This window comes from Hippocampus bargibanti, linkage group LG08, assembly GCF_051943395.1.
Source record: "Hippocampus bargibanti isolate YZ-2025 linkage group LG08, ASM5194339v1, whole genome shotgun sequence".
Lineage (NCBI taxonomy): Eukaryota > Metazoa > Chordata > Actinopteri > Syngnathiformes > Syngnathidae > Hippocampus > Hippocampus bargibanti.
This window is the reverse complement of record NC_142741.1, coordinates 23,812,478-23,824,548: the sequence shown is the minus strand read 5'-3', so window position 1 is coordinate 23,824,548 and position 12,071 is coordinate 23,812,478. Positions and strand designations below refer to the sequence as shown.

Here is a 12,071-nt window from a genome sequence, read left to right as displayed (position 1 = left end):
GTCCCGCCCCCTTGTTCGTGACATCACGCCAGGACGTCTTACCTTGCTCTAGAATCAAAGCAATGGCTTCAGATTCGGAGAAGATGCTTTCTGGTTACTCATCCAGTTATGAATATGATTCAAATAGTTCTGAAGAAGAAAGCATAAATGTTTGCAATCAATTAAAGAAGTACTCGCGTATCAATTCGAGCCTTCAGGACTCCAATGTAGCATCCCAGAAAATGCACAAGATGGCGCCCAAGCTCTGTTGGAAATGGGCTGATTTGTCTGCTGGGAATTTGTGTCAACTAGTATCAAATAGTAGTCTTGGTGCAACAGACAACGAGTCACCATCGCGTTATTTATGTGTTTTGCTTCTAATTTCGCCATCTACACAAAGTTTTCAGACCAAACAAAGTACCCAAAATGCATTGTGTGTCGCTTTCTCGGTCAGGGGTGTTCCCTCCGTGACGTCACGTCAGGAATCGTCACCAACTCAAAAACAAGACTTCCTGAATATTCAGCGCGAGTCTTAAAATGTAAAATATCACTATATGCGATGGAATCTTTGTAAAATACGCTCAGTAGAAGTCATTTGAAGTGATTTTACAAATTATGGACACGTGTTCGGAGGCGTCGGTTGTCCTTTAAGGTTTAAGGCTTATATAAGTGTGTTTAAGGTTTATATAAATATGTAATATATAAATATTTTTTATTTTTTAAACAGTCAACATTTTTTAAACAATTGATTACATTGATACATACCGGAACAGTTTTGGCTTGCGACCAAATTGGTATTCAAACAAGTTTCTGGAAAGGATTATGGTCAAAAACCGAGGTTTGCAAGTAATATAAAGGTTATTGTATGGAATTTACAGTTGCAGTATAAATATATGCATGTATATAATAATATGACGGGCAAAGCTGAATAAATACAATGGAGGAAGGGGCTTTCAATTTGATTACATGCACTCGTGCTGATTTCACAGCCAATTCCGGACGAGCCGTAATCTCTGTATCTTGGCTCTGATAATCGCCATGGTAACCAGTTGGATTTTGTTCTTGGATGTACTGCCGGCAATCTCTGCAGTTAGTACTCCGGGGTGGTGGTGGGGGTTGTTGCTCTGTGCTTAATTTCTGTCTCTTCTGCTAACATGTCAAAAAGGCTGAGTTCCATTTTCTTTTTTTCCCTCTCTCGCGCTCTGTTGCTCTCTCTCTCTCTCTTTGATTCTTTTTCTTCCTCTTCTTAACCCTCCACTAGTCTTCCACTCCTGCCTCAGAGAGGAGGTGGGCCTTCCTCAATGTCCCCGACTCAGACGCTGAGACAGTAAGACTCACGCTCCACTTTTTTTCCCCCCGAATCCATCGTGCAATGTGAAGCAAAACCTCGGTTTACGAACCCCTTGGTTGACAAAGTTTTTGGTTTACGAACGTTGCATTTATGAAAATTTTACCTTGGCATATGAACTATTTTTCGGGATACACACGGAGCTGCCACAATGAGTGATGTGTCGTTCACGAACGAGCCCGTTCTGCTCACAAGAAAATGGCAGCCGGCTTGTTTTTGTCCTCTATTCCCCGCCCCCAGTCTTTGGTTAAAGCCACGTGATTGGTCAAGAACGCAGCAGTGGGGGATGGGGTTACAGACAGAGCGAGAGTGAGGTCGTTCTCCAAAAAACAAAATGGCGTCTTCGGTTAAAGCCACGTGATTGGTCAAGAACCCAGCAGTGGGGGGGGGGGGGAGGGCAAAACATTAAAGACACAGGCAGACAGTGAGAGAAAACACACACACACACACACGAAAGGGAGATGACAGAGTTTTAAACCAAAAAACAAAAGTAAAAAATAAAAGAAAAAACATAAAAAAGGTTAGAAAATACATAGAAAACAGTGAAATTTAGACTCCTTTCAACTTAATAATAATTCAAATATAATAATAATAATAATTCAAAAGCAGAGTGGAGGTTTAAAATATCCCATCAATCAGGCTTCCGCACAAGTCATCTGTACACTTGATGCAAAAAGCTATCAACCCAGTTAAACAAATCACAATTGATGAAGAACTAGATAAAATTATCACAGAGAAAGCACCTACAAGGGATAATTCCTTAAGAAGGTGAAAGAAGAAGAATGTTCCTCATCAAGTGTTTAATGCTGAGGAAACCGGACACTCCATTCAATCAAGCCATTAACGACCATCACAAAGGTAAATAAATGACTTTATTGTACAGTACAGTTTATTTCTTTAATCATAATACTATAGCACATTTATTATACATAAAATAAGGTATATTTTGTGTAGTTTTAAGGCTTAGAAAATTAGGAAGTAGAACATTATTGTTGGGGTTTTTGATGTATCTCTTCCTGGTTCTGGCTCGACGGAGTTTTAAGATGAAACATCAGCGGGGACCAAAGTGGCGAACAAAAAAGACTACTTTATTCTTGTAAACAACAGAAGGACATGTCTAGTCGGAGTGGGAAAGCCAAGAGAGAAAGGGCCGCCCCTTTCACCTAGATTTATCATACAGCAGTAATGACATCATCTCGACCAGGCCTATCAGCAACAAGGAGGGTGTTACATGGTATTAGACTGAAATGAATGCTACAGTACACCCTACAGATACACAAAGTTATCTCATAAACTACATTCATCCATATAGACTAAACTAAACATGAAATAACATACGATGTTTACGGATGTGTATAAAAACGTCTATCATTTATGTTTTATGGGGACCTGGGAACGGATTATTCTCATTTTAATGGTTTCCTATGGGAAATTATTTTTTGGGATACACACTTTTCGCCTTACACACTCTGTCTGGGAACCAATTAAGTTTGTAAGCCAAGGTCCCACTGTATATGCTATTGTGTAGCATACAGAGGACAATTTCCAGGAGGTTTCCTGTAAATTTCCTCTGAAAAATGAAGTTTTGAAAAGTCCTTCAGTCTTGTTGTGGGCCATATTTTGGCAGTGTCGTTCGACTGAGAGTATAAAAGGCCTCAAATGAAGTTATTATCAAGTTTGGGAAATGGATGTCCACCCGACAAACTTATCTTTCAACAAATTCACCTCGCCTCTGCTCTTTCTGCTTTGTCGCCGTCCCCTCGGGCCATCATGGACCTTTGTCTCTCTTGTCTACGCCCACCAGAGTAGCATCAGCAGCATGATGAGCATGTACAGCGAGACGGGTGACTATGGCAACGCCCGCGTCAGCGGCGAGATCCTGTTGAACATCAGCTACAGTTACAAGACGGGTGCCCTCAACGTGCTGGTCAAAGAGTGCCACAACTTGGCCACGGGGGACGAGAGGAGGCAACGCACTGATGCGTGAGATGCGCCTGCACACACACAAGCGCACACGCATGCACGCGTTAAGACAACCAACGTGACCCAGAAACACTCGAGTATGTTTGTGTGTGTTTATAGTTGTTAAAGGACAACCGACATCACTTTTTTCTTTCCTAACTGACATCAAAAAAACGTTTTATAGCGTCTAAAATACCCAAAACACGCAGTATGATATTTTTAGTCAAATGCAAAACACCAATAAAAATGACTTAAAGTGTCTAAAAAGTACTTCAATTTGAAACAGGAAGTGGCCAGTTTCAGAAGGTCCCGCCCCCTTGTTCGTGGTGTCACGCCAAGACATTTTGCCTTGCTCGTGAATCAATAAAATGGCTTCAGATTCGGAAAATATGCTTTTTTTTTACTCATCCAGTTATGTATATGATTCAAATAGTTCTGAAGAGGAAAGCATACATGTTTGCAATCGATTAAAGAATTTATTCCGTGCCATTTTGAGGCAATAGGGGGGGGGGAATGTAGCACCAAAAAAGCGGCAGAAAATGGCGACACAGCTCCGTGTAAGAAATTAATCAGCCCGTTTCCACAGGCTGATTAATTCCTTACACGGAGCTTTGTCGCCCTCTTCTGCCTCTTTTTGGTGCGACGCGAAGTTTTCAGACCAAAACAAGTGCAGCAAAATGCATTGACGTGATGGAAGTACTGCTACGATGTGTCCTTTTTTCGGTCAGGTGCGTTCCTTCAGTGACGTGACGTGAGGACTTGTCACCAACTCAAAAACAAGACTTCCGGAACATTCAGCGCAAGTCTTAAAACATAAAATATAGCTATATGCGGTGGAATCTTTGTAAAATACGCTCAGTAGAAGTCATTTGAAGACATTTTACAAATTATGGACACAACTTGTCCGGAGACGTCTGTTGTCCTTTAATGTAGAAATGTAGACAAAAAATTCTTTGTCTGAAAGGGACAGTTTGCCATTTTCAAACTTTTAGCATTGTTTGAAAGTAGCCTCAATGCACTCCAACCTATGCAGTAATTATTTTATTGTTTCTTTTTTTCCCAAAATGATTAATGAATACAGTTACAATCATTCGTGTTACTAACAACGGCACATACGAACATTTTTGTGGGTATTTCGAAACATTTTCAATGTTAAATGCAGACTTTGTCTTTGATCGTGATGTGCTCAGGATTGCACCATTTGACATTCAAAAACACAGCAATTCCCCTCCTTTCTTCTTACCGCTCCCTGCGTTCCTGCTCCCTGCAATCCTGTCCGCAAATACGAGTCGGAAGCAATCCAACTCAGCGTGTGTGTGTGTGTCCGGAGTGATCGGCGACAGCCGTGTTTGCGTGAGGAGCAGCAAAATGGTTTCACAGTACTCCATCTGATGTTGTGTTAGCGCCGCTAGCTCGTCCATCTTGTTCGCTACATTGGAGTCCTGATGGCTCGAATTGATACGCAAGGACTTCTTTAATCGATTGCAAACATTTATGCTTTCCTCTTCACAACTATTTGAATCATATTCATAACTGGATGAGTAACAAGAAAGCATCTTATCTGAATCTGAAGCCATTGTTTTGATTCTAAAGGAAAGCGAAGACGTCCTGGCGTGACGTCACGAACAAGGAGGCGCAACCTTCTGAAATTCGCAATTTCCGGGGTCATTTTGAAGTATTTTTGGGACACTTTACGTCATTTTTATTGGTGTTTTGCATTTGACTAAAAATATCAGCCTGCATGTTGTGGGTATTTTAGATGCTATAAAACGTTTTTTTCTCATGTCAGTTAGAAAACAAAAAATGGTGTTGGTTGTCCTTTCAACATACTTATATAAACCTTAAAGGACAACCGACGTCTCCGGAAAATTTGTGTCCATAATTTGTAAAATGGCTTCAAATGACTTCTACTGAGTGTATTTTACAAAGATTCCACCGCATATAGCTATATTTTACGTTTTAAGACTCGCACTGAATATTCAGGAAGTCTTGTTTTTGAGTTAGTGACGAGTCCGTACGTGACGTCAGAAAAGGACCGCCTCCTGACTGAAAAAAAGACACATTGTAGCAGTCCTTCCATCACGTCAATGTATTTTGCTGTGTTTGGTCTGAAAACCTTGTGTTGCACCCAAAAGCCGCCAGAAGAGGGTGTCTAAGCTCCATACAAGGAATTTATCAGCCTGTGGAAATGGAGGTGGCACAGGTGCACAGGAGGTCGCCATTTTGTGCCTCTTTTTTGGTGATCGTTTCTCCCCAATCTTGCCTCAAAATGGCATGGAATAAATTCTTTAATCGATTGGAAACATGTATGCTTTGCTCTTCAGAACTATTTGAATCATATTCATAACTGGATGAGTAACAAGAAAGCATATTCTCCGAATCTGAAGCCAATGTTTTGATTCTCAAGCAAGGCAAGACGTATTGGCGTGACGTCACGAACAAGTGGGTGGGACCATCTGAAACTGGTCACTTCCAGTTTCAATTTGAAGTATTTTTTTAGACATTTTAAGTCATTTTTATTGATGTTTTGCATTTGACTAAAAATATCATACTGTGTGTTTTGGATATTTTAGATGCTATAAAACGTTTTTCTGATGTCAGTTAAGAAACAAAAAAGTGACGTCGGTTGTCCTTTAAACATACGTTCCATCCAAAATATCGCACCGAAGCAACTTAGGAAACAAATCCACCTTAGGAACGACCGTTCGGAACGTATCTCGTTCCTAAATTGGGGAGCGTCTGTTATATGAGATTTTGCTTTGGTTTGTTTGTTTAGCTGCAACCTCAATTCCATTAGTTAAATAAAACACAGCAGGGATTTGTATGCAGGTTGACACATACACTTTTTAGAAAGTCACAATATCGTGAGATCATATTTTGGGACACACAAAAAAATAAAATAAAATAGTGACCATGTGTGTGTGTGTGTTTCCTGCCAGTTACGTGAAGACGTACCTGCTCCCGGATATGTCGCGTCAAAGCAAGAGGAAGACCAGCATCAAGGCCAACACCATCAATCCTGTGTTTAACGAGAACCTGAGGGTGTGTGCATTTCATCAACATATCTACAGTGAGACCTCAACTTACGAACTTAATTGGTTCCCAGACAGAGTGTGTAAGGCGAAAAGTGTGTATCTCAAAAAAGAAATTTCCATAGGAAACCATTAAAATTGGAATAATCTGTTCCCGGGTTTCCATAAAATATACTTTTCAACTAAATAAGCCTTAAAACTACACACAACATACTTATTCTATGTATAATAAATGTGCTATTGCATTGTAATGAAAGAATTACACTGCATTGTATCGTAAAGTCACTTTATTTACATTTGTGATGGTCATTTATGGCTTGATGGAATGGCGTTGGAGGTTGAGGGTCAAAGGGAATTGCTGTTTGGAAAGAGAGGCGCATTACATGACGACTGTAATTAAAGAAATAAACTGTGCTGTAAAATAAAGTTTTATTTACCTTTTTCATGGTCGTTGATGGCTTATGGAAAGTGAGTCACCTTCCATGAGGACTGTTGGTAACTTAACCTCAGGTGCTGTTCGGTCGTGTGCTTCCGCCAAAGATCACTCCGCCAGCCGTGGTGGGTGTGTATTATGAAAATAGTGCTTATTATAAGGTTTAATTTTCAGAACTTTGACGTTTGTAAGACGAAAAGTTTGTAAGATAAGGTGTTTGTAAGTTGAGGTCTCACTGTATTTATTTTATTTTGGTTCACCTCCAACTGACCCGTTTGTGTTCTTCTTCTTCGGGGTAGTACGTGATCAGCCACTCGCAGCTGGAAATGCGTACATTGCAAGTGTCTGTGTGGCACCATGACCGCTTTGGACGCAACAGCTTTTTGGGAGAAGTAGAGATGACTTTTGACTCGTGGGAGTTTGATTCCCAAATAGATGAGTGGTTCGGTCTGCAGCCTAAGGTAGTCACTCCGCTATTAAAAACGTCCTTCTTTTTTTATAAAATGGCAAAAGACTCTCGAGACGATATGTTTGTCGTTCAGCTGGAGAGCAGCGTCGACGCCACCATGCAGTACAAGGGAGAACTGACTGTGGTTTTGAAGTACATTCCTGCAGAGAAGAACCGCATGCTGCCTCTGGACCAAGTACAAGGTATATTCACAACTGCAGCGGTGCCCTTTGGATACAAGTTTAATTTGTTCCGTCGCACTGCTCTTAAGTCAGGTTGAGTGAACGCTGGCGCGTGTGGCTGCCACTGCTCACCCACAGAAAAACTAGGCCTGTGACTGTAAAGTGACCTTGAGAGTTTTGAAAGGCGCTTATATATGAAATGTATGATTGATTATACTATTATTATTATTAAGTCCAAACACTCCATTAAGTAATGCCATTATTTGTGTACAGACAGTTGATTCGGCAAATAAATAAATACATAAACAAACAGAAAAACGGATAAATAGACAAACAGATAAATAAACAAACACAAATAAATACATAAAAAAGATGGGAAAACAGATAACTAAATAAATAAACAGACAAAGAAAGAAAAAAATGAATGAATAAATAAATAAATAAATAAATAAATAAATAAATAAATAAATAAATAAATATGTGAATAAACAAACAGGCAAATAAATAAATAACAATTGGATGAATACATAAATGATTAGGCAAATAAATCAACAGAAAAACGGATAAATAGACAAACAGATAAATAAACATACACAAATAAATACATAAAAAAGATGGGAAAATAGATAACTAAATAAATAAACATATGGATAAATAAACAAACAGGCAAACAGATGAATAACTAAATAACTAAATAAATAACAATTGGATGAATACATAAATGATTAAATAAATAAATCACAAAAGAGATAACTAAATAAATAGACAAATAACTAAACAAACAGACCAATAAATGAATACATAAATAAACAAACAAACAAATGAATGAATAAATAAATAAATTAATAAATAAATTAATAAATAAATAAATACATAAATAAATAGACAAATAACTAAACAAACAGACCAATAAATGAATACATAAATAAACAAATAAATAAATACATAAATAAATAAATAAATAAACAGACCAATCAATTAATACATAAACAAACAAACAAATAAATAAATAGACAAATAACTAAACAAACAGACCAATAAATGAATACATAAATAAACAAACAAATAAATAAATAAAAAAAACAGACAGACCAATAAACAAACAAATAAATACATAAATAAATAAACAAAGAAACAGACCAATAAATGAATACATAAATAAACAAACAAATAAATAAACAGACAGACAAAAAGACCAATAAATAAACAAAAAAATAAATACATAAATAAATAAACAAAGAAACAGACCAATAAATGAATACATAAATAAACAAACAAATAAATAAATAAATAGACAAATAACTAAACAAACAGACCAATAAATGAATGAATAAACAAACAAATAAATCAAACACTGTCTGCTTCTTTTAGTGAAGAAGGGCTTCCTGAAAGGCAAGAAGAAGAGCACCTTTACACCACCCAAAGGGGGCATGGTTGAGCTTCTTGTTAAAGGGGCCAAACATTTAACCGCTGTCAAGTCTGGGGGAACATCCGATCCTTTTGTCAAAGGGTGAGATCATATGAACAAACAATCAAATTAAAGTTGTCGAAATGAAGCAATGCATCTGATCGTACCACAACGCAGCTACCTGCTACCGGACAGCCAGAAGTCCACGAAGCACAAGACGGCGGTGGAGCGTCGCACGGTCAACCCGCGTTGGAATCACACGTTCACCTACTGCGGTTTGCAGCCGGGAGACCTCAACAACGTGTGCCTGGAGCTCACCGTGTGGGACAAGGAGGCTTTGGCTAGCAATGTCTTCCTGGGTGGAGTCAGGCTGGGTGCCGGTACAGGTACGTGCAAGACTTCAATCGGACACCAGCACAATCAAAAGCAGGAGTGGGCATAGTACAGTGAGACCTTAACTTATGAATTTAATTGGTTCCCAGACAGAGTGTGTAAGGTGAAAAGTGTGTATCTCAAAAAAAAATTACCATAGGAAACCATTAAAATGGGAATAATCCGTTCCCGGGTTTCCATAAAATATACTTTTCAGCTAAATAAGCCTTAAAACTACACACAACATACCTTATTCTATGTGTAATAAATGTGCTATTGTATTGTAATGAAAGAAATACACTGCATTGTATCATAAAGTCACTTTATTTACATTTGTGATGGTCATTTATGACTTGATGGAATGGCGTTGGAGGTCAAAGGGAATTGCTGTTTGGAAAGAGAGGCGCATTACATGAGGACTGTAATTAAAGAAATAAACCGTGCTGTAAAATAAAGTTTTATTTACCTTTTTGATGGTCGTTGATGGCTTATGGAAGGAGAGTCACCTTCCATAAGGACTGTTGGTAACTTAACCTCTGGTGCTGTTCCGTCGTGTGCTTCCGCCGAAGATCACTCCGCCAGCCGTGGTGGGTGTGTATTATGAAAATAGTGCTTATTATAAGGTTTAATTTTCATAAATTTGACGTTTGTAAGACGAAAAGTTTGTAAGTTAAGGTGTTTGTAAGTTGAGGTCTCACTGTATGGTCTAATTTTAATGGTCCGGCCCACTTAAGGCAATATGTGGCCCATGATATGAAATGAGTTTGACGCCCCTGGTCTAAAGTGTTTGAAAGGCCTTGAAACACGATGTTTCAAGGCCTAAAAACATCAAATTCATTTTTGACAGAGTTTATACCTTTGATCCATTGCCTGCTGCGTTGTAAGTTGTAAGTAACACAATCATGTTGTATTCTTTTTCCGCAACTTGTCCCTTCCAGGGACAAGTTATGGGAACAAAGTGGACTGGATGGACTCATACGGGGAGGAGCAGCGTCTGTGGCAGCGCATGATTGAAAATCCAGAAGTCCCCCAGGAGTGTACGCTCATGCTACGGTCCAGCATGCGCAAGTGCACCACATGCACAGATTGAGACCGAATGGATTAACAAGCACAGGATGTGTTTCCACCAGGTAGTACAGCACATCTTGGAAATCCATCTGGCTTTATTTGGACCACGTTGAACAAATCGGTTTTGTCTCAGAATCAAACTGGGGATGTCGCAACATATTTTAAAGGACAACCGACGTCACTTTTTTGTTTCCTAACTGACATCAGAAAAACGTTTTATAGCATCTAAAATACCCAAAATATGCAGGCTGATATTTTTAGTCAATTGCAAAACACCAATAAAAATGACTTAAAGTGTCCCCAAAACTACTTCAAAATGACCTCAGAAAGTTTCAGTTTCAGAAGGCCCCGCCCCCTTGTTCGTGACGTCACGCCAAGACGTCTTGCATTGCTTGTGAATCAAAACAATTGCTTCAGATTCGGAGAAGATGCTTTCTTGTTACACATCCAGTTATGAATATGATTCAAATAGTTCTGAAGAGGAAAGCATCCATGTTTGCAATCGAAAAGAAGTTATTCCATGCCATTTTGAGGCAACATTGGGGAGAAACGGATCACCAGAAAAGAGGCACAAAATGGCGACCTCCTGTGGCCACCTCCGTATCCACAGACTGATAAATTCCTTATATGGAGCTTGGACACCCTCTTCTGGCGGCTTTTGGGTGCAACACAAGGTTTTCAGACCAAACAAGTACAGCAAAATACATTGACGTGATGGAAGGACTGCTACAATGTGTCCTTTTTTCGGTCAGGGTCGTTCCTTTAGTGACGTCACGTGTTTTGGGTATTTTAGATGCGATAAAACGTTTTTCTGATGTCAGTTAAGAAACAAAAAGTGACGTCGGTTGTCCTTTAAGTAATAGGCAAAGTAGGCCATGAGTAGATATGTCGTCGTCATCTTAGCATTCTAACGTTAGCATTTAGCTCAACGCACCACTGTGCCTGTTACACACAAGGTTACGCATCGTAGGCAAGCTAGCATGATTTAGCCTAATCTTGAACATTAAACTGAGTAGTTTCTAATTTGTTGATGAAATATTCCATTGAGAACATCTCATACCTGCTTTGAAAAAACTATATCTGGCAAAAAAAAATAAGTACTGTGGGTTTGTACTTGACATCCATCTTTGGTGTAAATGTATCTAACACTGTATCAGTGTGACGCGTTAGCCGCATGCTCGTAGAGGGAAATACGAACAAAAAAAGGAGGGGAAGTTTAGCACTGGTAAACAAACGTATGACTAATAAACTCAGAACTTTGAGGGGCTCAAAACTCACAAAAACATGTCACCAAATAAAAGCTGTTTGAGCATTTTCTGATAATAATGAATGCCAGTGTATGCTTGTGTCAAAGTCAAGCATTTCTGCACTACGATGACTACGAATACATGTACAACCGGATTTTTTGATCACAAGCTAGTGCAATATCCGCCTACTGACTTTTCATGTACAGCATGTTATCTCCTTTGTCATGTTTGCAAGTGTCCAAACTATTTCATCCCGTTGAAAAAAATATTTTCAAATTAAAATACAAATATTTACACGGATTGATTGGTTAACGGAGTGTTATTTGTCATTTCTTATTCTAATCAAAATTATAGGACAACTTGTGTATTCTTTGAAATGTGTGTAGTTTTATAACACAAACATCAACCAAAGTGGAAACGTTTTGAAATATTGATGAAAAGGTTTCTTCAGCCGTCACCTGTACTTTTTTGAAGGTGTCGGACGTTTCGCTTCTTATCCAAGATGCTTCGTCAGCGAACTAAAGTCTTACTGGTAGTTTCGGCCCTATATATACAGTGAGACCTCAACTTACAAACTTTTTGTCTTACAAAC

General features: G+C 38.8%; 1 protein-coding gene across 3 annotated transcripts in view; it reads left to right on the top strand.

Moving 5' to 3' along the window:
* sytl5 (synaptotagmin-like 5) overlaps positions 1-12,071 on the top strand; it is a 20,770-nt gene extending 8,699 nt beyond the window's left edge. For 2 of the 3 annotated variants that reach the window (XM_089003373.1, XM_089003372.1), the window contains exons 10-17: positions 1,241-1,306; positions 3,132-3,310; positions 6,229-6,331; positions 7,054-7,215; positions 7,297-7,405; positions 8,756-8,894; positions 8,970-9,178; positions 10,103-12,071. In XM_089003373.1, coding sequence (XP_088859499.1) covers positions 1,241-1,306; positions 3,132-3,310; positions 6,229-6,331; positions 7,054-7,215; positions 7,297-7,405; positions 8,756-8,894; positions 8,970-9,178; positions 10,103-10,254 — 1,119 coding nt within the window. In that variant the 3' untranslated portion in view covers positions 10,255-12,071. The remainder of the gene's footprint in view (positions 1-1,240; positions 1,307-3,131; positions 3,311-6,228; positions 6,332-7,053; positions 7,216-7,296; positions 7,406-8,755; positions 8,895-8,969; positions 9,179-10,102) is intronic. The other variant, XM_089003375.1, reaches the window with a different exon arrangement.